This window comes from Temnothorax curvispinosus, unplaced genomic scaffold, assembly GCF_003070985.1.
Source record: "Temnothorax curvispinosus isolate PA1 unplaced genomic scaffold, ASM307098v1 QBEX01008353.1, whole genome shotgun sequence".
Taxonomy (NCBI): domain Eukaryota; kingdom Metazoa; phylum Arthropoda; class Insecta; order Hymenoptera; family Formicidae; genus Temnothorax; species Temnothorax curvispinosus.
This window is the reverse complement of record NW_020218133.1, coordinates 374,240-397,931: the sequence shown is the minus strand read 5'-3', so window position 1 is coordinate 397,931 and position 23,692 is coordinate 374,240. Positions and strand designations below refer to the sequence as shown.

At 41.1% G+C, this 23,692-nt stretch overlaps 5 protein-coding genes and 1 long non-coding RNA gene across 19 annotated transcripts in view; 3 read left to right on the top strand and 3 right to left on the bottom strand.

Moving 5' to 3' along the window:
- The window catches only part of LOC112457825, a 45,409-nt gene extending 35,889 nt beyond the window's left edge, over positions 1 to 9,520 (bottom strand). For 4 of the 12 annotated variants that reach the window (XM_025021093.1, XM_025021098.1, XM_025021105.1 and 1 more), the window contains exons 1-6: positions 9,236 to 9,519; positions 3,425 to 4,116; positions 1,441 to 1,625; positions 1,085 to 1,203; positions 638 to 845; positions 117 to 370 (exon numbers count right to left, since the gene is read on the bottom strand). In XM_025021093.1, coding sequence (XP_024876861.1) covers positions 117 to 370; positions 638 to 845; positions 1,085 to 1,203; positions 1,441 to 1,625; positions 3,425 to 3,594 — 936 coding nt within the window. In that variant the 5' untranslated portion in view covers positions 3,595 to 4,116; positions 9,236 to 9,519. Of the gene's footprint in view, positions 1 to 116; positions 371 to 637; positions 846 to 1,084; positions 1,204 to 1,440; positions 1,626 to 3,424; positions 4,117 to 7,491; positions 7,578 to 7,822; positions 7,929 to 8,782; positions 8,968 to 9,235 lie in introns of those variants that run through there. The other 8 variants (XM_025021097.1, XM_025021100.1, XM_025021104.1 and 5 more) reach the window with 7 other exon arrangements.
- LOC112457827 lies at positions 5,336 to 7,608 on the top strand. The gene is made up of 3 exons (XR_003041157.1): positions 5,336 to 6,598; positions 7,186 to 7,261; positions 7,523 to 7,608. It is a non-coding gene; the product is annotated as an uncharacterized LOC112457827 (long non-coding RNA).
- Positions 9,521 to 11,389: 1,869 nt separating the features above from the next.
- LOC112457836 (reticulon-4-interacting protein 1, mitochondrial) lies at positions 11,390 to 13,580 on the top strand. Its single transcript, XM_025021119.1, has 6 exons — positions 11,390 to 11,883; positions 12,243 to 12,484; positions 12,570 to 12,779; positions 12,847 to 12,959; positions 13,036 to 13,303; positions 13,378 to 13,580. Exons 1-6 carry the CDS (start codon positions 11,625 to 11,627, stop codon positions 13,483 to 13,485), a joined length of 1,200 nt encoding a protein of 399 aa, XP_024876887.1. The 5' UTR covers positions 11,390 to 11,624; the 3' UTR covers positions 13,486 to 13,580.
- LOC112457837 (tryptophan--tRNA ligase, mitochondrial) lies at positions 13,499 to 15,895 on the bottom strand. The gene is made up of 7 exons (XM_025021121.1): positions 15,842 to 15,895; positions 15,342 to 15,506; positions 14,952 to 15,119; positions 14,621 to 14,883; positions 14,287 to 14,408; positions 13,920 to 14,190; positions 13,499 to 13,805 (listed from the first exon to the last, which is right to left on the bottom strand). The coding sequence occupies exons 2-7, from the start codon at positions 15,426 to 15,428 to the stop codon at positions 13,571 to 13,573; spliced, it is 1,146 nt and encodes a 381-aa protein (XP_024876889.1). The 5' UTR covers positions 15,429 to 15,506; positions 15,842 to 15,895; the 3' UTR covers positions 13,499 to 13,570.
- A 1,217-nt stretch (positions 15,896 to 17,112) lies between these two features.
- LOC112457835 lies at positions 17,113 to 19,553 on the top strand. Its single transcript, XM_025021118.1, has 7 exons — positions 17,113 to 17,256; positions 17,368 to 17,545; positions 17,776 to 17,890; positions 18,036 to 18,132; positions 18,363 to 18,590; positions 18,924 to 19,322; positions 19,405 to 19,553. The coding sequence occupies exons 1-7, from the start codon at positions 17,131 to 17,133 to the stop codon at positions 19,471 to 19,473; spliced, it is 1,212 nt and encodes a 403-aa protein (XP_024876886.1). The 5' UTR covers positions 17,113 to 17,130; the 3' UTR covers positions 19,474 to 19,553.
- Positions 19,554 to 19,675: 122 nt separating this feature from the next.
- LOC112457834 lies at positions 19,676 to 23,016 on the bottom strand. Of its 3 annotated transcripts, none has more exons than XM_025021116.1 (7): positions 22,442 to 23,016; positions 22,153 to 22,378; positions 21,718 to 21,954; positions 21,275 to 21,463; positions 20,543 to 20,966; positions 20,139 to 20,415; positions 19,779 to 19,904 (listed from the first exon to the last, which is right to left on the bottom strand). In XM_025021116.1, exons 2-7 carry the CDS (start codon positions 22,226 to 22,228, stop codon positions 19,779 to 19,781), a joined length of 1,329 nt encoding a protein of 442 aa, XP_024876884.1. In that variant the 5' UTR covers positions 22,229 to 22,378; positions 22,442 to 23,016. The 3 variants fall into 3 exon arrangements, with proteins under 3 accessions (XP_024876885.1, XP_024876884.1, XP_024876883.1); XM_025021115.1 differs by having other exon boundaries at positions 22,471 to 23,016; XM_025021117.1 differs by having other exon boundaries at positions 19,676 to 19,904; positions 22,153 to 23,016.
- Between the last annotated feature and the right edge of the window lie 676 nt (positions 23,017 to 23,692).

The window sequence follows — 23,692 nt, the reverse complement described above, 5'->3', positions numbered from 1 at the left end:
AATTTAAATAATATTATTTAAATATTATACAAAGATAACGGTTGATTTTTTCCGAATTTAGAGTTTGCACTATAATTTTGAGCGTATCGAAAAGGATACGTATTGCTGAGACTGACGCTTGCCTGTGATCCTACTGTGACCGTTCCGATTCCAATGTTGGCAGTCTTCGGGGTCGTCTGACACGTCTCGTTCTGCTTCTCCTTCTGCTTGGCCGAGTCGCCAGCTTTTGGTGTTTTCCCAGGTGTTCCGCTAGTATTGTTAACGTTGTCGTAGAGAGATGCGCTGGATGTGGCCGCTGTTATTTTGTCTCGTCCCGGCGTCATGTCCATTTCCGTGGATCGTCCCATGGTCCGTGGAAGCGTAGACGGCCCTAAAATACACGGATAATATTAATGCAAGTTAATAAAATTACGTCAAATTTGTGTTGCAATAGATATTTATTTGTCAGAGAAATTTTGTTCTGAAATATTATGATGTTCTATCTATAGTCTATCTGAGTCTATCAAATTTGTAAAAGTATACAATGAAAAGTAATAAAGAAAGAAAGAGACATGTCTTATAATTATTTTATTTTAAATGACGTAGAAATAAGTATGACGAAATATATATAAGAGAATATCTTATAAATCACACGTACCGCATGGACTTCGATATCTGGTGTCTTGGCTGCGCAGTCTGGCGAACTGTTCCGGAGTCATGCAGGTGCACTGAGGTTCTCTGGATCGGCTCGGTGAGGCCGGTGTCGACAGCGGCTTTCGGCGTGTTTTGATCTTCTGCTTGTTCGGTGGCTCGAGCTTCAACGAGTAAGAAGAGGACGCTTTCCTTGAAATCTTGAACGACGGTGACTGTATGGAAAATTAACTAGTGACTGCAAATGACCTAAGAAGTCGAATCGGACTTGTATCGGACTTGTTGTGTGTCGCCCCTAAATCATCTCCGCACAACTTCCTCGGGCGCGACCCGGAAGGAGGAAAGGAAATAGGCGGAGACGCGTTGAGAGAGTGATAGCGAACAGGGTTGTGGCACTGATGTATAATGTAACAAAATGCGTGTATGTCTCAGGGTGTGGTATCACTAAACTTACGCAGCATTCTCTGAATTGCTTCGCGTCTATGGGAGACGTGAAGTTCAGCCCCCACGTGTCGTTTGTCACTGTGTCCTTCCAATAAACGAAGCATTCCGACGCTTGGCCGATGCGTGTACCTTAAACACAATTACGTTATATTAATTATAGCAGGATTACTCGCATTAAGCTCCGTAATCGTGCCCGTCTTCGCCGATATTGTCGTCGCGATATTATCCTGAAAAGCAAGATCAGTCTGCAAAGATAGATACATCTTCGCACATATCCTTTTTTATGAGTATACGTTGGTGTTTCTTCTATAAAGAAACGAGGTTTAATTAGAGTATCTTAAAATACTTGTTGTAATTATGGCTCACCTGGCTGGACCAACCGCACGTCTAGAATCTTATCGACCTGGCTATTGTACGCGGTGATATGGAAGACGCATTCCGGCGAGTCCTGGATGCAGGTGATGTTCACCGGGACCAGATCTTCGGACACCTGCTGCCACTTGACGGTCCCACCCCCGCTCGAGTTTACATGGAACACTTCGGCCCACAGCCTAAAAACTCTCGTCATTACATCGTGTATTGCGGCAACGGGTAATTTTTCGAAACATCGACACACTGTTAAGGAAAGTTCTAAGGAGAGAAAGAAAGTAGAGCAGGCGTGGCAAAGAAAATGGCAAACAGCGAGAAAAGACCTATAATTCAGGAGTATATTCAATTTTCATTATGTCTCTGTCGATAGTCGATACTACGCTGAAACTGCATAAAAATATTTCCGTATGACGTCGGTCGCTTTATTTTGAAACGGATAAAACAGAAATCGTCGCATGCGGTGGGAAATCGCAAGTGCATATACATGCATCCAACATCTGCGTTTATCGTGTTAACGCCGAGCTCTTTCTGCATTAAAATTACACGAATTGTGGATATTTATTTTTAATTTCGCAACAACGATCAGACGACACGTCATTGAATTTTGTACACCGACCAGTGGACGAGAAAATAATGATACTAAAAATACTAATAGTCATGCGAAGCGCACGTGGTAAGGTGTAAAGTAGACAGTATATATGCGCGAAAGTGTGCAATTGAAAAGTATGTGTAAAAATGTGGGAACATTAATGTGGCCAGGAAGAGAAAAGTATTCGAAGCATAAATTTCTTTTTTTTTCATCTCACTTAACTCAAATGAAATCCAGGCTAGTAGCGCGAAGCAAAAATAGCAGAAAAAGAACGGTTACTTCTGTTATTCAAACGTGAAGCGCGATTTTCTTAAATGCGTATTATTTCTCAAGCCTATATTCGAGAAAATAAAGGAAGAGTACGTCGAGATCGCAATATTACTCAAAGTTAACCAAGCGTATCGCGATTCGAATAAAAAAAACGAGCTATCGGCCGCGACGAATGGTCTATCAGCTTGAACAACCGGATAAAAAGCAGAAAAGAAAGAAAGATAAGGACTAAAGACGTAAGCGCGGTCAAATAAGACAGTAAGGAGAAAGAACAGCGAGAAAAGTAAAATTGGAAAAAAAGAAATAAATAAGAAAAATGCGAGACAGTCTGGGTGACGTGAATAAAACGCGACGTCTGATCCGACGTTCGGCTGCAGAGGTATATAGCTCCTCACCAGATGCTACGAAATAATATATTAAGCCCGGATCTTCGGAAACTGCATTTTTTAATAAACGCTTGAGAGCGTTTGCTAAAATAACACCAATAATGATATCGCATAAAATATGATATAGTTATACTAGGATCAAAAATTAAGATTAGGCTCTCGTGGAATTGTCCATTAAACAAACTGATTTCTTTTTCTTAATGTTATGTGCAATAGGTTTCTCTATATATATAGAAAATATACATTGACAACAAAATAAATTTTAAATTAAAAATTCGAAAACGAGACATTAGTATATTGAATAAACGGATAATCATTAATTTTAGTCGTAAGTATTTCACAACTTTCTTACATGACTCCTTAATTGCTTAAATTATTGTCATTAGACAAATTAACCATATATTTATAATACTATCTTCTTTAATAATTTAATATATCATTACTCATATTATTATCGTCGCCCAGCGCATCTATTATTCTCATGCCGCTTACAAATATCAAAGCAAAGAAGATAGAAGGAGAGAAAAATAGAAAGAGAAAAGAGAAAAAGAGAGAAAAAAAAGAAGAGAGAGAAAAAGAGAGAGAGTGAGAGAGAAAGAGAAAGAGTAGGAGAGAGAGAAAGAGAGAATCAGTATAATGCATATAGTCAAGGGTGTATGGTAGTCATCGAAGAGAAAGAGTGGTAACATGGTCGAATGGAGAGTGATTGAATGGTTGAATGGTATGGTATGCGCACCTCTTCCTCTCTCTTAAGCTTCCGCACCTGAGCAAGTGGCCAGTGTCACCCCTGCGTCCTCCGCCGCCGCCCATCCCGCCCCTGGCACCGGCCTGCCATGGGCTGTCCTCGTACCGATACGTCTTTGATCTGATTAGGGGTGCGCAACTGCAGGAGAGCTTGTTGCCCATTCTAACTGCTCTTATTCCGGCTTAGATCCCGCCACCTGCCTGCCCCGCCGCCACACCACCACCACCACCACCACCACCGTTCTGCCTGCGTCACCACCACCCTGTACTCGTGATGCCCGTTCGTGTTTCCGGCTCGACACGCCTTAGCACGTATCCGCCCGTCCTGTCCTCCCCGTTCCTCAGGATATCCGGCCTGATCCTTCTCGCTGCGTCTATATATTTTTCCCTTTCTCTATCTCTCTCCGTCTCACCCCCTTCGGTCCCTCTTTGACACACTTTCGCGGGGCTGGCTCGTACGGCTTGTCTCTGTCGACTTTTGGCACCGATTTCCACGACGCCGACCACGGTCGGCGGTTTGACGTTGCTTTTTTTGCGCGTTTTGATCCTCGATTCGTGTGTGTTATTGGGAAGCACTGTGTGTAATAGAGACGATCCCAGAGTTATCGGAGAGTGGAAAGAGGTATCTTTATTGTCACATCATTGCAGACGTCGATAGTCATCAGCTCGTCCCTGGCATGATCGCTGCGAACAGACACGAATTGATTAGTCGTAAGGAAAATCATTTTAGTAACTTACAAATTATTTACTTTTGCGTGCAAGAAAATTTTTTGTGATTTATATTTTTGGAAAATATTATTTTTCTGTAACGCAATTATGTAGCATTTAATTTAGTAAAAATAAATTATTTTAATGAAATACATATTCACGCATATAACACATTGCATGTAGTTCTATGTTATTGTCCAATAATTAATTCATTTGTGATATATTTTATAGTAAACTTAAACTATTTTGCATGTTTTATGACATGAGCTAATATGCAATAAACTAGCTTTTAAATTAATGTAGAATCACATGTGCATTGCGTATTAAAATTTACTAGTTTCAAGTAGTGGTAACAGACGTTAAGATCAGACTGACGATCACATTTCTTCTTTTTATGTACAGTTCAATTTTTCATTAATTATTTACAAATCTAGCTTATTATTCAATAGTAATATTTATGTTATATCCATATTTAATGTAACAAATAATTTAAATCAGCCATTTGTAAAATTATACAAATACATTTAACTAATCGCAGTTTAATTAGTGGTAACGGTCAGCTTTGGTCAGACACAAACAAAAATTAAATTATTTATCAATTAAAGTTACACAGAAAGCATTGTTTCCAAAAGAATAAATAGACTAATAAGTTTAAAAATTACAGAGAAAATTATAAACTTTTGCTCAGCTCAATATATGACAAGTATAGATGAGTTTGAGGATACGGCTGACCATACAGCCGTCGTAATCACTTAGGAATCAGACAGACCTCGTCAATCCAATTTACATAAGTTGCAAGTTCGCTCTCAAGTTTATTAACATATTAGCGATATTGAATTTTTCAACAAACTAATTTATAATACTATGAATATCTATCAGCTTCGGAGATGCGTCGGGGATCAATTAAACTTCGGTAAACTAAACCCATCTCGGGCGAACTTTCGGGAGGATATAAGCTACCACTCGCCCCGTTCATCCCGGCTAAAATTTCCCGATGTTAAATAACTTTAGCAACGCTCGCTCCGTTAGTTCTTTTACCATTTTCTCACATTCCATTCACGTTTCTTGACGACGTATACCTTCACGACGTGCTATCGATTAGCGAGCGCGATTTTATCGTGGCGTTCGGCCCAAGCCGTCAACGTCAGAGGGGAGGTCAACAGCGCGAGGCATTGTGCAGATGTGTCGCGGATAATAAAAGGGGTAGCGCCACCGGAGGGTTACTGAACCGCTCTTGTCGGTCACGCAATACATCATTTCTTTCCGAGGGTGCTCTCGACAATGCCGAAGCATTCTGGGCCCTCGCAATGTTCATCTAGCATCCATTACAAGAAAATAGGGAAGTCTGGATCCTCTGGATCCAGGTTGAACATTCCTATTGGAGATACCAATGCAGTTGGCAGTTATTTTCAATCGTGTGCTCGTTCTACATATGTACGTGCAAAATTGGCACGTGAACAATCGTCCCAGTCGTTTAAAGATACGTCCAGCGATGCGTTCATCGTTGTAACATTAATCTTCTTGATAATTTCAGATGTCAATATAACAATACATAAGGGTGTCTAATAATTATTACGATAGCTTTTTAATAACAATGCGCCATGAACAGTGGATGCTACCAAAGATAAATTATTATATGTTAAATGAAACAGATTACATAGGTATAGGACTCTCTTTCATTAATTGGTCATCCACCTCTACAACCAACCAGACTCGGTAAACTTCACACGTTGTTTCCGTGCCTGGGCAGCCGAGCCGAAGGCGGAAAATTATTTTTAGACCGAACGGCTGTCGTTACCTAAGCTTTTTACATCATCGGGCCTCCGTCTGGGCAAAAGCGCGGATTCACGAGCGACGCGTGTATGCCGCTTAATTGGATGAGAGACCCGCGATTAGAGAGAGGATAAATGTCAAACGGTGCGTGCACCCATGACCACCGGGTCTCAAAGGATTAATTATGGGCGACGGGGACGGCGGAAAATCGCGGTTGTGTGTCTGCCGTCTGCAAAAATCACAACAACGCTGCCTCCACCGTTGTCGTCGTCATCGTAATCGGCATGCACGAGCGGACCGAGAACAAGTATATCGGGACGTGCAGAAAGGGGGAGAATGAGGGCTCCTGAATCACCAGTGATTTGCCCGATAAATACGATCGGCGTGGGCGTAGCATCGAGTGAAGACACGTAGGGAGGAAGCCGTAGTCAAGCTTGGGGGTCCGCTCGTCACCCGAGACGAAAGCCGGGACATGAAAGGTAGGTGTACGGCCGACGTTAGACGTGGATGTGAAGGTAAAGAGAGAGAGAGAGAGGATTCTCTAAACACTATATCGATTTCGGCGGCGATGCGGTTACGCGTCGTCCGTGGCTAAACATGAATGGCGGGTGCGCGTTTGTGCTATTCGTTCGTGTGAAACCGGACCTCCATGGTGTTGAGCACTGTCGTATGTCCGACAGTCCAAGTGAGCCGGAGGATTATCTGTTCTTACTCCGCCCGGCCGCGTTTGACTGGTGGACACGCTACTTGCGGCAATTAAACTCGTAAATTCTTGGTGAATATGTAAAATGGAATATTAGAATATTTGAAATTAAAAAGAATATTAATATTAATATATTATAAGAATATTAATTATTAATTACAGAGATTTTTATTGCGATGAAAGAGAGATAGAAAGATTTAAAATAATTTTTAAAAATTTAAATATTGTACAATATATGTGATTTAAATACATAGAGTATAATTGTTTAAAAAAAACTTGTGTATCTGATTCTTCACAAGCTTAAAATTAGCCTTTGCAATAGGAGCGTTTTTACCAATCAAACGCGACTAATTAGAATGAAGATAAACAATTGTTTCTTTCTTATTCACTTAGAATTTTGATAGATAGTTTAATGTGAATGATATGAACGAAAAGACTTAATATGTTCAACAATATTAAAGTCAATCGAACGTTCATTTCGAGTTATATATTTTTTTTCCTAAGACTTACGAGGGAAAAAAAGAAAATAATTAATGCCTAGATATCCTTCCATTGTTATCGATTCACAGAACTGATACCAGCACGTGTCCAAACAGCAACCTTTCATGTTGCCTGCCTACGTCGATAATCAAATTGGAACATTAGGTAAAACTATCACGCATCAAATATATCTATGTATTTTCTTTTAGAATGCATATCTCGTAATTTCATCGCCAATTTAAAAAAGAAAACGCATTTACTTCTAGCACAAAAAAAGACCAGGAAGATTTTATATCTTTCCGCAAAGATCGTCCGTTAAAATTAATTTAACATATATCATATTATCAATAATCATTAAATTCAAGATACGAAAAGAGAATCAGGGTTGTATTCACCGATATTCGTTCCTCTCTCTCATTCCTGTAGAAAGTGGAGATATTTTTAAAACTGAATATTCCCGTCACTAAACTGGACAAAACGCCGCACAGGACTGCAAGAGAGTCATAGAGAATTCATACACTTCCTCCAGGACGCACAGAAAGAAAATTGAGGATAGAGCCAACGCCTTCACTTCACTTGGTGGGTTTTATCAACTCAAGTCTTTATCCGTAGATGTATTTGCGAACCGAAGATCTTTTCGGATAACTGTAAAGAAGGACACACCGTGACACTGAGCAAAAATCGAAAACATCAAGAGATTAGATACATATTTTCACTGGTATTTACATTGACCCTCGAGGTATCCGTGTCTGCGATACTGGTCAGATACCTTCACCGAATCGAAACTCCGCACAAACGTGCCGAAGGTCACGGGAGCTTCATGTCGTTTCTTCCTGTGGGAAGCGCGGACGGAGAAGCGGCGCGAAGGTGAGCCAACGCCTTCGTATCTAGCCTCGTGATCGTTATCGACTCGCAGAGCTGATACCTGGGACGTGTCCTCAGACAGAGATCTTTCCGGAACGAGACAACAACATCAGCGAGGGATTAGATTATATCCAGGTATCCAGTCCTCTCCTCCTTGAGGGTGGAGGCTGCTCGCAGCCGCCGCGGCAACGCCTCTTCTGACACGTCAACGTTAGGTACGAGAAGTAAGTAGGTAGATACGTGGAGAGAGAAGGAGAGAGAAATAGAAATAGAAAGAGAGAGAGAGAGAAAGAGAACGGGTCACGGTTAGAGGTACACGTCGCTCCCTCGTCGCGAAGCGGTCACGGGGAGACGCGGAAAGCGGAAGCGGGAGCGGACGGAGAGGTGCGACTCCGCCTAGTCGCGCGCGCGAGAAGCACCTCACCCTGGGTAAACACACTGCGGGATGCACCACTACCACCACCACCAACCATCACCACCAAACGGCACCACTACCCATCACCACTACCAGAACAGCACCGGTGTATACGTACGATCAACGCCCCGCGCCACCCACCACCTTACCGACGAAGGGAGAGAACGTCTCTCCTGTGTTTCCCGTCTCTCCCGGCCTTTCGTCGTATTTCCGCCCTGGTCCCTTATTTTCTCTCGACGTCTCTAACCGTCTATCTAACATCTATAGCTATATTCTATTTATCTACCTCTCTTTTTCTGCATTTTTCTCTTTCTCTCTCACTCTTCGTCTTTCTATTATCTGCTGTTACACCCTTTTATCCTCCACCAACCCTCTCGCCCGTCCGCGTGACGATGACTCACACTCACCGACACGGCGACGCTTCCTCCTCGGCTTCCTAGACACTCGGCTGAACAGACCGGCGCGGCGTCTCGACCAGCCGCTCCCGAGAGGAGGAGCCCTGGTCTGGGTGCCGCGGGCGAGAGTCCTCTCGCGACGACACCACCACCGCGGCGAGGAGAGACAAACGGAGAACAGTTCGAGAGGGATGCTGGAAGCGCCGCGCACGACAGTCGGAGAGAAGGTCGTGGGCGGCGGCGGCGACGGCGACGACGGGGTACGGGGACGGCGCGGCGGGGCCGAAGGATTACGTGGCCCTCGCGGTAGCCCGTGGGAAGGGGGAGACGGTCCCGGGGGGAAAACTGGGATGAGGCACGGTATCCACCCTATTCTCAACGAGAAGGAGAGGGAAAGAAAGACGGAATAAGAAATAGGAGAGAAGAAGATGGAGGGAGAGAGAGGGAGATCCTCGCGAAACCTACCGGGACAAGACGCGACGAACGATCGGAGAAAACTACCCGGGTGCCGCTCCCGAAGGCACTCCCCCCGGTCGCAGTTGTTGTCGCTGTTGTCGCTACTGCTGCTGCTGGCTACTGGTTGCTGGCCGCTGCTACTGCTATCTCGTCGCTCGCTGACTCGCTCTCCCCCTCGTTGCCGTGGCTGGCGACGGGCCCCCGAACCTCGCCGTGCGATCACGCTTCCGGTCTTTCGCGGGAAATCCTCGCGGACGACGTAGCCATGGATACTGCAGGATCCGGCAGGGAGAGGCGACTGCCCCGTCGCGCGCGCACCCCGTTCCCCGGCCCCGGCCCCCACCTGTTCCCCGTCGCCGCCGCCACCCTCCCAGCGCGCACCCCCTGCCTCCGCCGCGATGCGCGCCCCACGGGCCGAAAATGTCAATATCCTCTCTCGCGTTGCGCCCGCGATGCGCCCCCTCCTCGCGCACCGTCCACCCACCCACCCACCCTCCCGTTACGCGGCGCGACGTGCCGCGCCGATGCGCCCCACTATACGCGCCCTCATCTCCCGCCAACCCCTTTTCGCAACTCCATCTCAATTCGCTCCCTCTTTCTCTCCGTCCTCCTTCGCTGTAGTACCCCGCGGCGATTCTCTCTCTCTCTCTCTCTCTCTCTCTCTGTCTCTCTGTCTCCTTCTCTCTCGCGCGCGCGTAGCCAAGACCGTCTCCCTCACCACTCAGGGGTGAGACTACGATCGCGAGAACCCTTAAACTATTGTTATACGGACAGGAACTAAATAATGAGAAATGGATCGGCAACGAGAAAATATCTCGACGTTCGTTACTAATTAGAGATAGACTTTGATTTATGCATTATTTAGCGGGAGGGTTTCTGTTTCGCGCGCATTCCGACAGCCTTAAACACGACCCTGCGACTCGCGCCCTTTCGCATCGCCGCCCTCGTCGCTCGCTCGCTCGGTCTGTTTCCCTTAGCCGAGATCTCGAAGCCCTTTTCCGTTTTTTTTCCCCCCTCGAGCCGAGAAACGGGTCACATGACGGAAGGGTGGCTTCTCTAGGGACTTGCTCTCTTTTCTCTTGGAAGCGTTTCGCGTATCTTCTCGCGTGACGAGCGCACATGGATCCCCGTCGATCGATTCCGCGCTCTCCGCTTATCGTAGCCACGCAAAGGGCTGACCGGTGCTCTCGTCCTCGTCCTCGTTGTCGGCATCACCGTCGTCGCTGTCAAGCCGCTTGACGAGTAACCATAGCGATCGGCGATCGATGCGAGGCACGCGCGCGCCGACCATCCGGAGGGGACCCAGCATCCGCGGGAGTCGTCGTATCCTGCGCCGCGATTTTATTTCGCCGTCTAATCGCCTAATACTAATGCAATTTAACGTGTTACGCAGTTCTAACGCGTAATTCGTGCGATTTGGCGAACGTACCATCTGCCTTTTCTAAATACAAATAACGATATCTGAATTGGCATTTTTTGTACAAAGAATATCTTAATAATTGTTATAAATAATTCTGGTTACTTTCTTTCCCTCTAGTCTCTCCTTTCTTCATTTTTCCCCTTCGTAATAGTCGCGATAAGCAAAGAGGATAGATAGATACGTCTCCTATAGCAAAAACACGCCACGTCTGACTAGAAACGGACCTCTTCCACTTGCAGATCAACTCGAAAGTTTTTCCATCTCAAGAACCACTTTTGCAATAAAAGTTTTTATTGAGAGCGAAAGAGAATGAAAATAGAGTTATTTTAAAATTAAATAAACTATGAATTATATTAATTTTAAATATATATTTGTCAATGTCTCATTTTGCATATTTATATCGATCCGGAAACTGTCGAGAAAAATTTCTAAAGTTACAATGATCGATTTTTAAATGCAATACTGATTTTTATTTGCTGATTTATAATATTTCCACCATTTAAGCAATAAATAATGTATTCGTGATAAAACTTTATTCTGTTTTAAGAAAGAGAACAGCAAACGTATATAAAACACGGAATGCAGCTCTATTAATTGCATTTTGTGCATTGCTCGCTTTTCTTCTTTAAAAAAGGTAAAACAGGGCTGAGAAGCACGTGTTTTATTTTTAAACGCAAAGTGGAAAAAGACGAGTCAGACAGGCTTTTAAATCGATTCGAGTGACACGTGACGCCCGTGACGGATCGTCCGGAGCAGTCCGGAGCATCTATTCGACGATGTAAATCAAAATGCGCGATTTTGTCCCATTATCTCATTTTCTCTCATCTACTTGTGCTCTTCTCATCTAACCTGAAAACGCATAAAAATTAACAACGCAGATGTTAAGTGTTCAAAAGTAAACAAGGGGAAAACCTCGTGTTTACGGGTGTATTCCTAACCTCCAATATCGTTTGACGCAGCATCGTATTCGCGAGAGAGATGCTGCAAAAGGCGATTCTAGGACTAAGGTGCACCGTTCGAACGGTGCACCTTCGCTCTCTTCGCTTTCTGTGGGGGCTGTCGGTCGATGTTAAGGAGAATCCAGGCGACAGGATGCAAGCCTGGCAGATACACTCATATAATGGCCTGGAGGATCTGAGACTCTCTAACGTCAGGGTGCCGGTGATCACGAATCCCACTGACGTCCTGGTGAAGATCGAAGCAGCTAGTGTGAATCCCATCGACGTCGCGATGACGGGTACTCTATTCCTGTTCGATTTCGTGTGTGTCTTCTGTCTTGAAAGTGGCGTATGAAATTTAAAGTTGACACATGTGTGACTGCAAGTCAATGTTACAATCTGTAGCTCTGAACGTGTATAGATAATTTGCTTGAACGTGTATAGAGATATAATTAACTTGTATGAGTTTTGCATATTGCATTATACAAGCCATATAAATATCTAGATTAATACCAGGATATTTTAATTTTGGTTTCTCATTAATCCTTAAGTTGTGTCACTTATAAATTCTTAATCGCTACTTTTACTACTGACACAAGATTGGTGTAATTCTGTAACGTTTAAAAATGACAATAAAAAGACTTTCTTTTTATTGCAGATGGTTATGGTAATACTCTCCTGAATGTTATGCGTAAAACCAAAAGTTTGACCTCTGGACCCTGGGGCCAACTCCAAGAATTAGATTTGCCACTGACATTGGGTAGAGACTTCGCAGGGGTGGTTGTATCAAAAGGATATGATGTAGGCGACAGGTTTAAACTAGGCGAGGAAGTTTGGGGTGTGGTTCCGATTGAACAACAGGGCTGTCATGCGAATTACGTTGTGGTTAACAGTAGCTTAGTAAGGCACATTTCATTCTTAATATATTAAATATTCAGACAAATATATAACTTGCGATTACAGCATTATCTATTTTTCTCGCAAGGTAAATCCACGCCCTCCGAAATTGTCTTATATCGAGGCTGCGAGTATCCTGTACGCCGGACTGACTGCGTGGTCCGCACTGTGGATCACAGGCGGGCTATGTTACAAAACGACGATGGCTACGAGATTGAACAGACGCGTCCTGGTCATGGGAGGTTCGGGTGGAGTCGGTACTTTGGCTATACAGCTGCTAAAAGCTTGGGACATGCATGTAAATATTTAATCTGTATATATTGCATTAGGGCGTCGGCGACGTGTAAAGCATCAAATTTGTTTAGGTAATCAGCACGTGCAGTAGTGACGCTGTAGAGATGCTGCAGAATTTAGGTGCCGATACTGTCATTGATTATAAACAAGACGATGCCGATGCAGACATTTTTTCAGAGGGACCGTAAGTTTTATAGTAAAATACACTGTAATAAATATAATGTATATGTTACATGTACGATTATTACATTTGTAAGCAGGTATGACATCATCTTAGATTGCGCGAATCAAGGGCCAGAGTATGTCAGAATGAAAGGATATCCGCACAATACTTACATAGCATTAAATTCGCCACTGTTAAAAAATGTTGATCATCATGGGCTAATCGTAGGAATGGCACAGAACCTTGGAGATCTTTTGAAGTTCAATATTCCAAAGGAAGGAAACAAAAGTTGTGTTAAATGGGGATTTTTTATGCCCTCCCAGACAGGGATTAATGTTCTCCAAGAGTTTGTCGAGAACGAAAAGGTGTGTACAGGAATTCTTGACATGCTTTTATCTCTTACTAGAGATTCTGTAATTTTATATTCTGTGGTTTGCAGATCACACCTGTCGTTCAGCAAGTATACCCTTTTCAAGATTTGCCACAGGCATATGAGAGACTTAAGCAAGGCCATTTAAGAGGCAAACTAGTAATTGACATGAGATAGTAAACAGTATTAAATATACTAATGTATATATAAAATTAATATATTTTTTGCAAATAGTGTGGTGGTGCTTATCAGCAATAAATAATTATGTTCTACATAACGTTTTAGTATTTGTCATACTCTTCATGTCCTGTATGCCATTACCGGAAAAAACTTTTTCTACAACTTCCGTCCAACAGTTTGTCGCAAGTTCTGTGGCCCTTTCTGCACCTTCCTTCAAAATCTTATCTAAATAGGCGGGTTCTTTGGTTAATTTCAATATATCCTCACGAATTGGAGATAATTTTTCTATCACTACATCTGCCACCACCAATTTGTACCTATTAAAAACCAAAATAAGTCATAATAATCCATTTATGAAAGTTTCCGGAAGTAATCACTTTTTCTGAATGAATATTATAAAATAAGATATAATGTTCATCAAATACACTTACTGTCCTGTATTTAAACCTTCGGCCTCCTTACATATTTCCTCCGGGGTCTTCCCGGTGAACAAAGAATGTATATTAATCAAATTGGCCACTGCTGGTCGTTTTTCCGGCTCGTAAGTCACTTCGGACGTAAAGTCGGTAATAGCTTTTTTCAGTTTGTTCAACAGCACATCAGGTTCATCCAAGATGTTTAACCTGGACTTGGAATCTGTGTGTGATTTTGACATTTTTTTCGTAGGGTCACGTAAAGACTTTATTCTCTGGCTCGGACCATCTTAAAGCATAAAAATTTTACTCGTTAGTCGATATATATCTTCAAAATCAAAATTAACGCGATTAAATTTCGGAAATTACTGCTTCAGAAACTTACCACTAATAAGGGTATGTGGTATCGGGAAGGTTTGTCCAAACTGTCTGTTAAATATCTGCGCTAAGTCTTGTGCCAATTGAATATGCTGAGCTTGATCTTGTCCAACGGGAACGTGCGTTGCTCTGAAGAAAAAATCTTCGTATATACTTCATTGCAGTGCATAAAAATTAATGGGATAATTTTCAATTATATTAGTACTTCAGGAGACCAATTTAATAAACTCTGAAATAAATATATACCTATTATATGTATATTCACATGTTTTGACTTCTAGATTCATCTCCTGAAGTATTGACATATAATTAAAAATTAATTTACATATCAAGATACTTGCTTGTACAATAATATATCAGCTGCTTGTAGAACGGGGTAAATGTACAAGCCTAGAGGCACATTCTTCAAAGATTCGCTTTTTTCCTTGAATTGTGGTAGGTGCGCCAGCCTCGCCATGGTCGTGATGCAGCACAAGATCCAACATAGTTCCGCATGCATCGATACGTCGGACTGTCGAAACAAGATACTCCTCTTGAAGTCTACGCCACACGCTATCAGGGTTGCGGTTGTCAGTAGAATATTCTCTCTCAATGTTTGAGGATTCTACAAATTGCATATTGTCAACGGGCGATAACGATGGAATATATAAACTTGATCTACCGTGATTTTACTTGGGGCAAAGTGATGGAATGCAAATCCGCTATGCTGCACATAACTGCTTCGCCGGAGTCCTGCAATTCCACCCATCTCCCAATGGCACCGAAGTAATTTCCCAAATGTACGATTCCCGTAGGCTGAATTCCGGAGAATATCCTCTTTGGATACTTAATCTGCGTTGCCTGCAAAACATAGAAGAGCAAATGTAGCACGAATTACACTACACTAACCAATTTTCCATTAAATAATCAACTTAATATAAATAAAACTTTCCTTAAAATGTAATAATTCTTGTAGTGCTTTAAACACGTTTGTATAATTAATTAAGCACTAATTTTATCTATCTCACAAGAATTAATTGTTTCAGTTATAAAGTGAAATTAGATGACAAAACATAATCGAACCTGCTTGCTACATTTTCTGAAACCCTCGGGCTTCGCTAACCGAGTTCTTCCCAGACGAGCATTCTCAGCTCGAAATATTTTCAGCATGTTTCAAATAATATCGACTTTATTAACTTTTCTTTCAATTATCCCTCGGGTGAAGGAAATTAAAGCCTTCTGCTTCTCCTTTAGGTAACACGACACAGGTCTAGTTTAATAACTATTTTTAATCCTTTCTTCTTTAAATTCTTAAACGGATTATTAATCCTTGCGGATCTTTAATCTTCAAATTTCTCTTTAAACAGGGAATCCGCCTCTTAATCGAGAGATATGCGGGATGAAGACCGGGGATCGAACCACGCGACTTTATTAAATGATCAACGTGTCGAATGTGAGGTTAAGGGCCGGTCGTTCCAACTTGTTCGTAAACTAAATAGTTAAATTATATGTATTGTCTTTGTCCTTCCTTCAAATTAGACAAAGATAGACATATGATTTTAACTATTAGTTAGTTCACTAACAGAAAAGAACAACCGGCCCTTCAAGACACCGCGATTATCCTACATGAATTCGATTACCTGCACTGCTCCTGCACTACAGGGCACAGGGTTCGTTGTAGCTGCACTTTTTGTACGTTTGTCTTTTCTCCTTTTTTATCCAACGCCAATTTATATATTTGTCTCATTTTAGGTGTAGAAAGTATAATGCAGAGCAGCTACGAAAAACAGAATTTATATTGCGCTTGCCGCTATACGTAAAGATATCGGAAAGATATCTTACGAGAAAATACAATATAATTAACGAAACAAAGCAACCGCTAAATGTTAAGCTTATTTGTTTAAAGAAAATTGATATGTAATAATTTTCAAATGCAGAAAGCGCAGATAAAACATTTATTGGTTGCGCCAGTTCTGCCAATGTTTCAGCCAATCGCAAACGGCCTTTCAAATTCGAAATCCATACGCATTAGCGACAATTAATTTCTAACAATCGTATGTGCATTTGCAAAAAGCAAGTAGAAGTTGGCTCTTACTTTCCGTCCAAAGTACGAGAAATAATAAGCGGACGGAGAAATACATTTCGAGACTCATAATTAAGAAAAAAAAGTTCACATTTAATGAGAATGGTTCACATCAAATACGAATGGTTCTTGAATCATATAATTTTTTAAATAAAACCAGTTATTTTTTTCGAGAACGGTTAATTACGAAAAGTTAAAGTATCAGTTAATTTTACAGTCTAAATTATATAAAAGGAGATGTTTTGCGACTAGCGCAATTAATAAATCGCTCGTCTTGTTATCGCCTTTACTTATTTGATCGATTAATCTGTTTTTTATGGTAAAAGTAAATTTATAAAAATACAGATATCGTTTCGTCTCCTCATTTCACACGCGAAATCATATTTCATCGCAGAACAATATCTCATTTTCTACGTCCGATTGAAAGCTAATTATGGTCTCCACCGTGAAAATCTTCAACGTCACTGTCCCGCAAAAGGACGATCTCTGCTGCGCGATCTGCAAGATCGTGAATTCCGAGAACGATCCCATGCACATGATCTATTCTGAACATTGTGGAAACAAGCTCAAGTGTCGGCACGTATAACAACGATATGATTAGTATTATATAGTATACAATTAATATTATATACGATCAGTATTATATACGTTTCCATCGTTTCCAATCCTGTTGGCACATTTCGCGAATTTAAAGCGAAAGATCATTGATTTCCAACGAGTTCGTCCGCCTCGATCTTAATTAAGGAAATGTCGATTTTCAGGCAATTTCTTCGAGAGACTCCCCAGGCGATGGCCGCCCCGATAACTAATCGGAAACTACTCGGGGCCGGCGGTTCCCTTTACATTATCGTCACCAAGGACCTTTTCGAAAGTTGTACCTTCCGGGACCATTGTGACGCCCACGACATACAGGTGGTACGTGTCCGCAAAGACTCATCGTGGCTTTGCTGTCTCTCCGCAAAATGTAGGATCTCTCCGCGAGATCAATCTTCCTCGTTATAATCTCGACATGCAAATATTACGCAGATGGATCTACTCGACCCCGTTCCGACTTACGTTTACAAGGCGTGTCTACTCCACACAGTGGAATACAACCTGGCACCGCAGTGGAACAAAGTCGGGCTGTACCTCGTCGAGGGACAAGATTTTCTCAGCTCAACGGGAAGCGTCAAAGCGATCACGCTGAATATCAAAGACATTCGCGGTACGATCCCTGATTTCAAAAATATAATAGCGTTAGATATGCAGTATAGTTATGCAGCTATTATATAGTTTTTGCATATGCACAGAGATATACAAAGGTTTCTTTAACATAAAAGAATAGAATAAATTAGATTATTATATGTAGAAGATTTAGAGCGTTAAATAGATATCTATTTAACGCTCTAAATCTACAGCTATATAGCTGTAAATTAAAAGAGATAAATATTGCAGACAACAGCGCTCAGTTTCACGTGGAAGCTGTAAATCTCAAAATACCATTCTTAAGACTGAATACCATGCGTCCTCTTCAACATGATTTGCAGCCGCCAGTACGCGTCCTACCGAGGTAAAAAATAATGTGGAAATTCTATGAATGTCGCTAATATAAATCGTTGTTATAAAATAAATTCTATGCCAGTCTTTATATTATAATTAATCACTTAAATGTATAAATTACTGCGTCTAACAATTCTGTAAACACCTACTTGTAGCTTGAAAATGGCGAATGTGTTGAGCATATCGAGAGAAATTAAGAAAAAGTACCTGTTCAAGGATTACGAGGACCTGCGCGCGTATTGGAAAAATATGGTGCAAATCTTTTAATAACTCATCAAAACTAATATCTCCTAAGCATAATTTTATCGATTTTGTTAACGTATTGCTATTCCCGCTGAAATAAAAATTAGCTTTAATGTACAAAAAATAATTGATTCTTCGAAAATAGATTTGATCAAGTTATTTGCTAATATTATTAATCGGCAAATATAACTTTGTATTTGTAAACTATTATAAGGAGCAATTTGATCTCGTTATTTTAGCACGGCTATATATTGCCAGATTACGAGGAAGGACTCTTATTTTACGATCTCGAGTTCTTCTATTTCAAGTCAAGCATTTTCGTATATCCTGAAACGTGCTTGACCTCAGGACCTCTACAAATTCTTCCGCTTACGATGGATCCGGTATCCAGGATTTACAAATTTGCGGGAGATCTGAGAGGAAGAGTGACGAAATTATGCGGGCAGCAATTGGACGTATGCCCGGTGGTAAGAATAGGAACTGCATATATCCATTATATCTATTTTCGTTTTTGGGTTCTCTCGATAAACTTCTCGCTATCAATTCTTACAGCTTAAAGCTTAAACTAATATATTTCATTTTCTACGTGTAAAATAGCATGTTAATTGCTACTATCATTTACAAGAATCAATATAATATAATTAAGGGAAACAAAAATATGTTTAAGAGAAACACATTTTTGATACGATATATTAAATACAATAGATGTCTAAATCTAAATAAAATTACAAAAATCAGATTAAATCTGTACGCCTGATAACTGTTCTTATATTTTACTTAATGCATAATTGATTTTGCAGAATACGTATGAAGCAGCTGTTATAGCTTGTACACCGATGTTACCAAGGGTTAATAAATTTTCAGCCCGCGATACAGGATATGGTACAAGATCAAGAATTAGCAGCGTGACGCCTTTGCCTCGGGCAATTGCGTGCGATATTCCCACAAAACGGTCGCGATTATCACTACCAGGGATTAATGATTCTCTTACGTGCAAGACCGAGATTGACGATTTCGATTTAGCAATCGGTCCAACGTGTTCAACGAGTAATTTTGATAAATTGCTTAAAACTGCTGGTAGTATTTCAACGGTATTGTACGACGCAGATAGTGCTGTGGCCAGCAAACCAATTGTACAGAAAGATGAAAGCAACTCGCATTATTTTAAGCAAGAAAAATCCGAGAGCAAACCTATGGTGGTAAATATGTTATACAAGCAAATTTATAGTAATTTTTTATATAATAAGGAAACAATTAATAACGATTTATATTGCGTCGAAGGAGTTGACGGAAAAAGAAGAGAAGCCCGATAAACAAAAACTAAAGGAAAAATTGTTAAGGAACTTTTAAGAAAATATTCTTGCGATTTGCCGTCTCAATAACAATTATTATTACTCGTTTTTTTATATCTAAAACATAGTATTATATCACAATTTGTATAACAAGAAAATATCTTTGATTGAATTATTAGAGAATTAATTTTATAAATCAGAATAAATAAATAAAAGTTATAAATTATAAATTAATTTCATTATAAATAACTTATCTCTTAGAACACACATAAGCAGAAAGATCATAATGCGTTAAAATTTCCGATTAAAAAACAGCAACAAATTGTATTCGTATCAATTCGTATAAATAAAAATGATCAAATATTAATATGTTTTATGGTTAATACATTCCTTTATTGCCTCCAGCAAGTCGCGTCTGTCTCTTTCGTACTCGATACCGATCTCTATCAAGTCTTTATCCTTAAGTGTTAAAAATAGGTCAAAGTCCACCTAGAATAAAACAAAACGAATCGTGTATGTACAATTTTAAAATTATGACACTCAAAATATATGAGTTAAGTTATTATAATTGTAAGGAGTAATATTATGTTGGCCAATAAGTCCGTGCGATTTTTACTTATAAATGTTACTTATAAATAACTGCACGGACTCATTGGCCAACCTAATACTATCGTTTTATCTACTTTTCAACATTTTTCATGTACAATTTCTTTAGAAACATACTTCTTCTTTGAGAAATACAGAGCTGTGGTGGCTGAGTCCGAAACGTTTTAGTACCATAATCATTTTCGTCTGTGGCCAGTTCAAGAGCATTCCTTTCGGTGGCGTTTTGCAACGCGGCGGCGTCGGGGTATTTTCGCCAAACACGTCCTCCTCGTTAACGTCCGGAGGCACATGGGGCGATTTGACTGGGCTGAATTCGGGCGTGAACCCGAGAGTGGCATTAAAATTGCACGAGAGATTCTTCATGTCAATATCCGTAGGTCGTACCGACTGTAATCTGCAAAGAATCGAATTTGTTTCATTAATATATCTTAGATATACACAATATAGAAATAATGTCTTAACGATCATTTATTCAATGTGAAAAAGGTAAATAATTATTGAACTTGTTACTGCCTTTCTACCTTTGAAGTACAGCCAGAGATGATTCAGGCTGATCCTTGCTCGTCGCAGAACGTTTTTCCAAATCATTTTCCGTTGAATCTTCGTTTGCATTTTGGGAAAGAATATCTGATTTCTCTATAAAACTGCCCTTCTCAAAATCGGCGACTTTCGGAAACATAAACATGTCGTACGTTAAGTTCGGTGATATTTGCTTGTCGGATTCCCTAACTACGGTTAACAGGTGCAGCTTGAGTTTTTCTCCTTTACTCTGGTCGTCATTTAAAGTAGAACGATCCTCCGTCGTACTATCAATGTCCTGTTCGCTTAACACTTCGATGTTATCCGACGTATCATTCCAATAGTCATCCGTGGGAAGTTCTTCGGTCGCCAAAGTGGCTATTTCCGGTACCGTGGAACGTTTCATCATGGTGCGAGTGTACCCATCTATGCTCAAAACACAAGTTTCTTAGATGTAGTTTCTTTACGTTTTATTTCAAACGGATAATGATAGAGAAAATGGAAAAGCATAAAAATTACAATTGATGAGAACCAATTATGCTTTCTTTTTTAATACGACTAAATTCTGTGATGCAATATAAAAGTAATTAATATTTTATCAAATTTTTAGTTATAATAGTGTAAAGAATATGCCATATTCATTTTTTACATAACATAGTTGGGTCAATGGATCATAAATGTAAGTTTTATTATAAATGTTGGTTCATGAATCTTATAAAGAAAAATAATCTAACTGGTAGTCGAGGACGGCATGCCTAATTCCAATAGTCTTAGGAACAGCTCCTTGTCGTTCTTCATGGCAGCCACGCATAGTGGAGTAATGTCATCATTAACTGTGCTCGCCAATGCGTCCGGGCAGGCGTTGTACACCGTTTCGAACATCTCCTTACTTATCGCAGCGGCTAATGCGAGGACTGACATACCTATGGTAATTTAAAACAAGAAGTCTTTCAAAATAGCATAGCGTCACAGAGCTTTGGTTTCTCATTTCAACGTCACTATTCTCTCTTTCTCAATTCAACCGCATTAATAATACAGTGTTCCTAATCTTTACGCAAGATGACTTATATTATTTTTTCCTCAGAAAATCTCGCTTTAAAGATATCAATGCAGACGTTTTAAAATTGTCATTTTGATCCTGAGCATTAACTGTAATTATAAATAGCTGCTCGCTTACCGAGATAAGTCATTTGATTAACGCCGGCGTTTTTCTCTAAAAGTAATTTCACAGTGTCGACATTCCCATTACGAATTGCTTGCATCAGCGGAGTCCAGCCAAATTTATTCTTCCTATCTACGACACGGCAGTTCTCCTTCTGGTCCAAAATTTCCCTCACGATCCCGAGACAACCGTTCGCCGCGCTTACATGCAGCAGATTCTCATCGTAGTTGTTTACAGCGTTCAAAGTGTATCCTTCAAGAAAATTGTCATGAGTTTATTTAATATTTTACAAAAATTTAACCGGAATGCCCATACAATTCCAGAGAGTACAAATGACTGTTTTACAGTTTTAAGCATTCATCGCTGAATGTAACAATTAATTATGGACCTAATAAACAATTAATAATGCATCTAATTAATCCATATAATTGCTGAGAAGTGAGTTTTTACCTTGCTTCTGCATCGCGGCGATCACCTGTGCCTCCACAATTTTTTTAGTACTATCGTGCGAGCCTGGCTTTAACATTTTTTCCTCTCTTCGCTCTTATCAGGTGCGTTAAAAAATTGTTTTACAAGATAATTCTTTGATTCTAAGATCAATATAGCTTTCTTCCTCTCTCTCTTTCTCTCTAAACAGCAAAACCTGATTGAGTCTCATTACTCGTTATTGTCCATACTGAAAAATTTGCCAGTTATATTATTTATATTTATATCAAACAGATTATTATAACACTTGTACATATTGAAAGCAGTCCTGACTCCGCTAACCTTCCGTATAATACTGTGTTGATTTCTATTATTGTCTATCCTAAATATTGCCGCGTAATGTCATCCGTTGGCAAGTGTTTCCCTTTTTTTCAAGCGTCTAGTTACCAAAGAAAACAAGACTTTACGATTTGTACACACAACCGTCTGACAAAAAAAGAAAAGGAGATGCTACAAAATTTCGTATTAAATCTATTATATCAGTGCAAAAGATTTATATTTTTGTAAGTGAAAACAAAATTGCTGCAACGAGTTCGTTATACTCAGCTTTTCAGTTTTTCTAATTTTCTTTCCGCTTGTCTTTTTTTTAAAGAGCCTGGGGATAATTAAAGATCTAGACATTATCGACTAATATTCTTCTCGACCGTTGATAAAAATGGAAATGATTTTACATAAAAACATGTTATCTACGAAACATCAGAACAAATAATATAAATCATAAACTTTAATTTTACATCGCGAGTAAATTCCCACGCGACTTCCACAGAATCTTGCCGATGATAAACGACAATTTAAAATAAAAGAAACCTTGAAACATATTGAATCGTCGGGCTCGGGCGTCGAGCAACGCGCCGACGCGTTTTCCGTTTATTTTCAGAGTGCCGTCGGACGTATTAATTAGGAACGCGGTAATGAGATGCGTGACGTGAACGGCCCGGGCAGGGCCGCTCCGGCACTCGCTAGTCGCTCGGTCGCTCGGTCCCTCTGGCGGTGTCTCTCCCAAGCGGGGAGGTCCGTCGGGTGGTGCTGGTGCTGGATACGTTCCGGGATATGCTACGTATCATCGCGCCGCGTTGGGGTTAGCTGCGATTCTGCCGTGCATCGCGCCGCCGAGGTATGCCGCCGTATACGTTCGCCGCCGAGCGACGGGGGGACGGGACACGGCGAGCGGCGCCGGCGGCGAGAACCCGTCCGGCTACGAAGAGAGCGCACGAGGTCGCGACGACCCCCCCGGGTCGAACACCGCGCGCCCGCGCGCCGTCTCGCCTTCCCGTCTCTCCTACCGTCTCTCCCGTGAGAACCTTCTGACCTGTAGAAAAAAATTCGCGCCGCCCGAGAGATTCGCGTCCTTAACGTGGATCCACGAGGTTGTTTCCCAATTCAGCTACGAGCATTCGGTCGCGGTCACGAAACGCCGTCGTTCAAAACGGATGCGCAGAGAGAGGCATATGTCTCGAGCACGTCGCGCGACGTGACACTTGTTTGCATCTCGCTCAGACTCGGG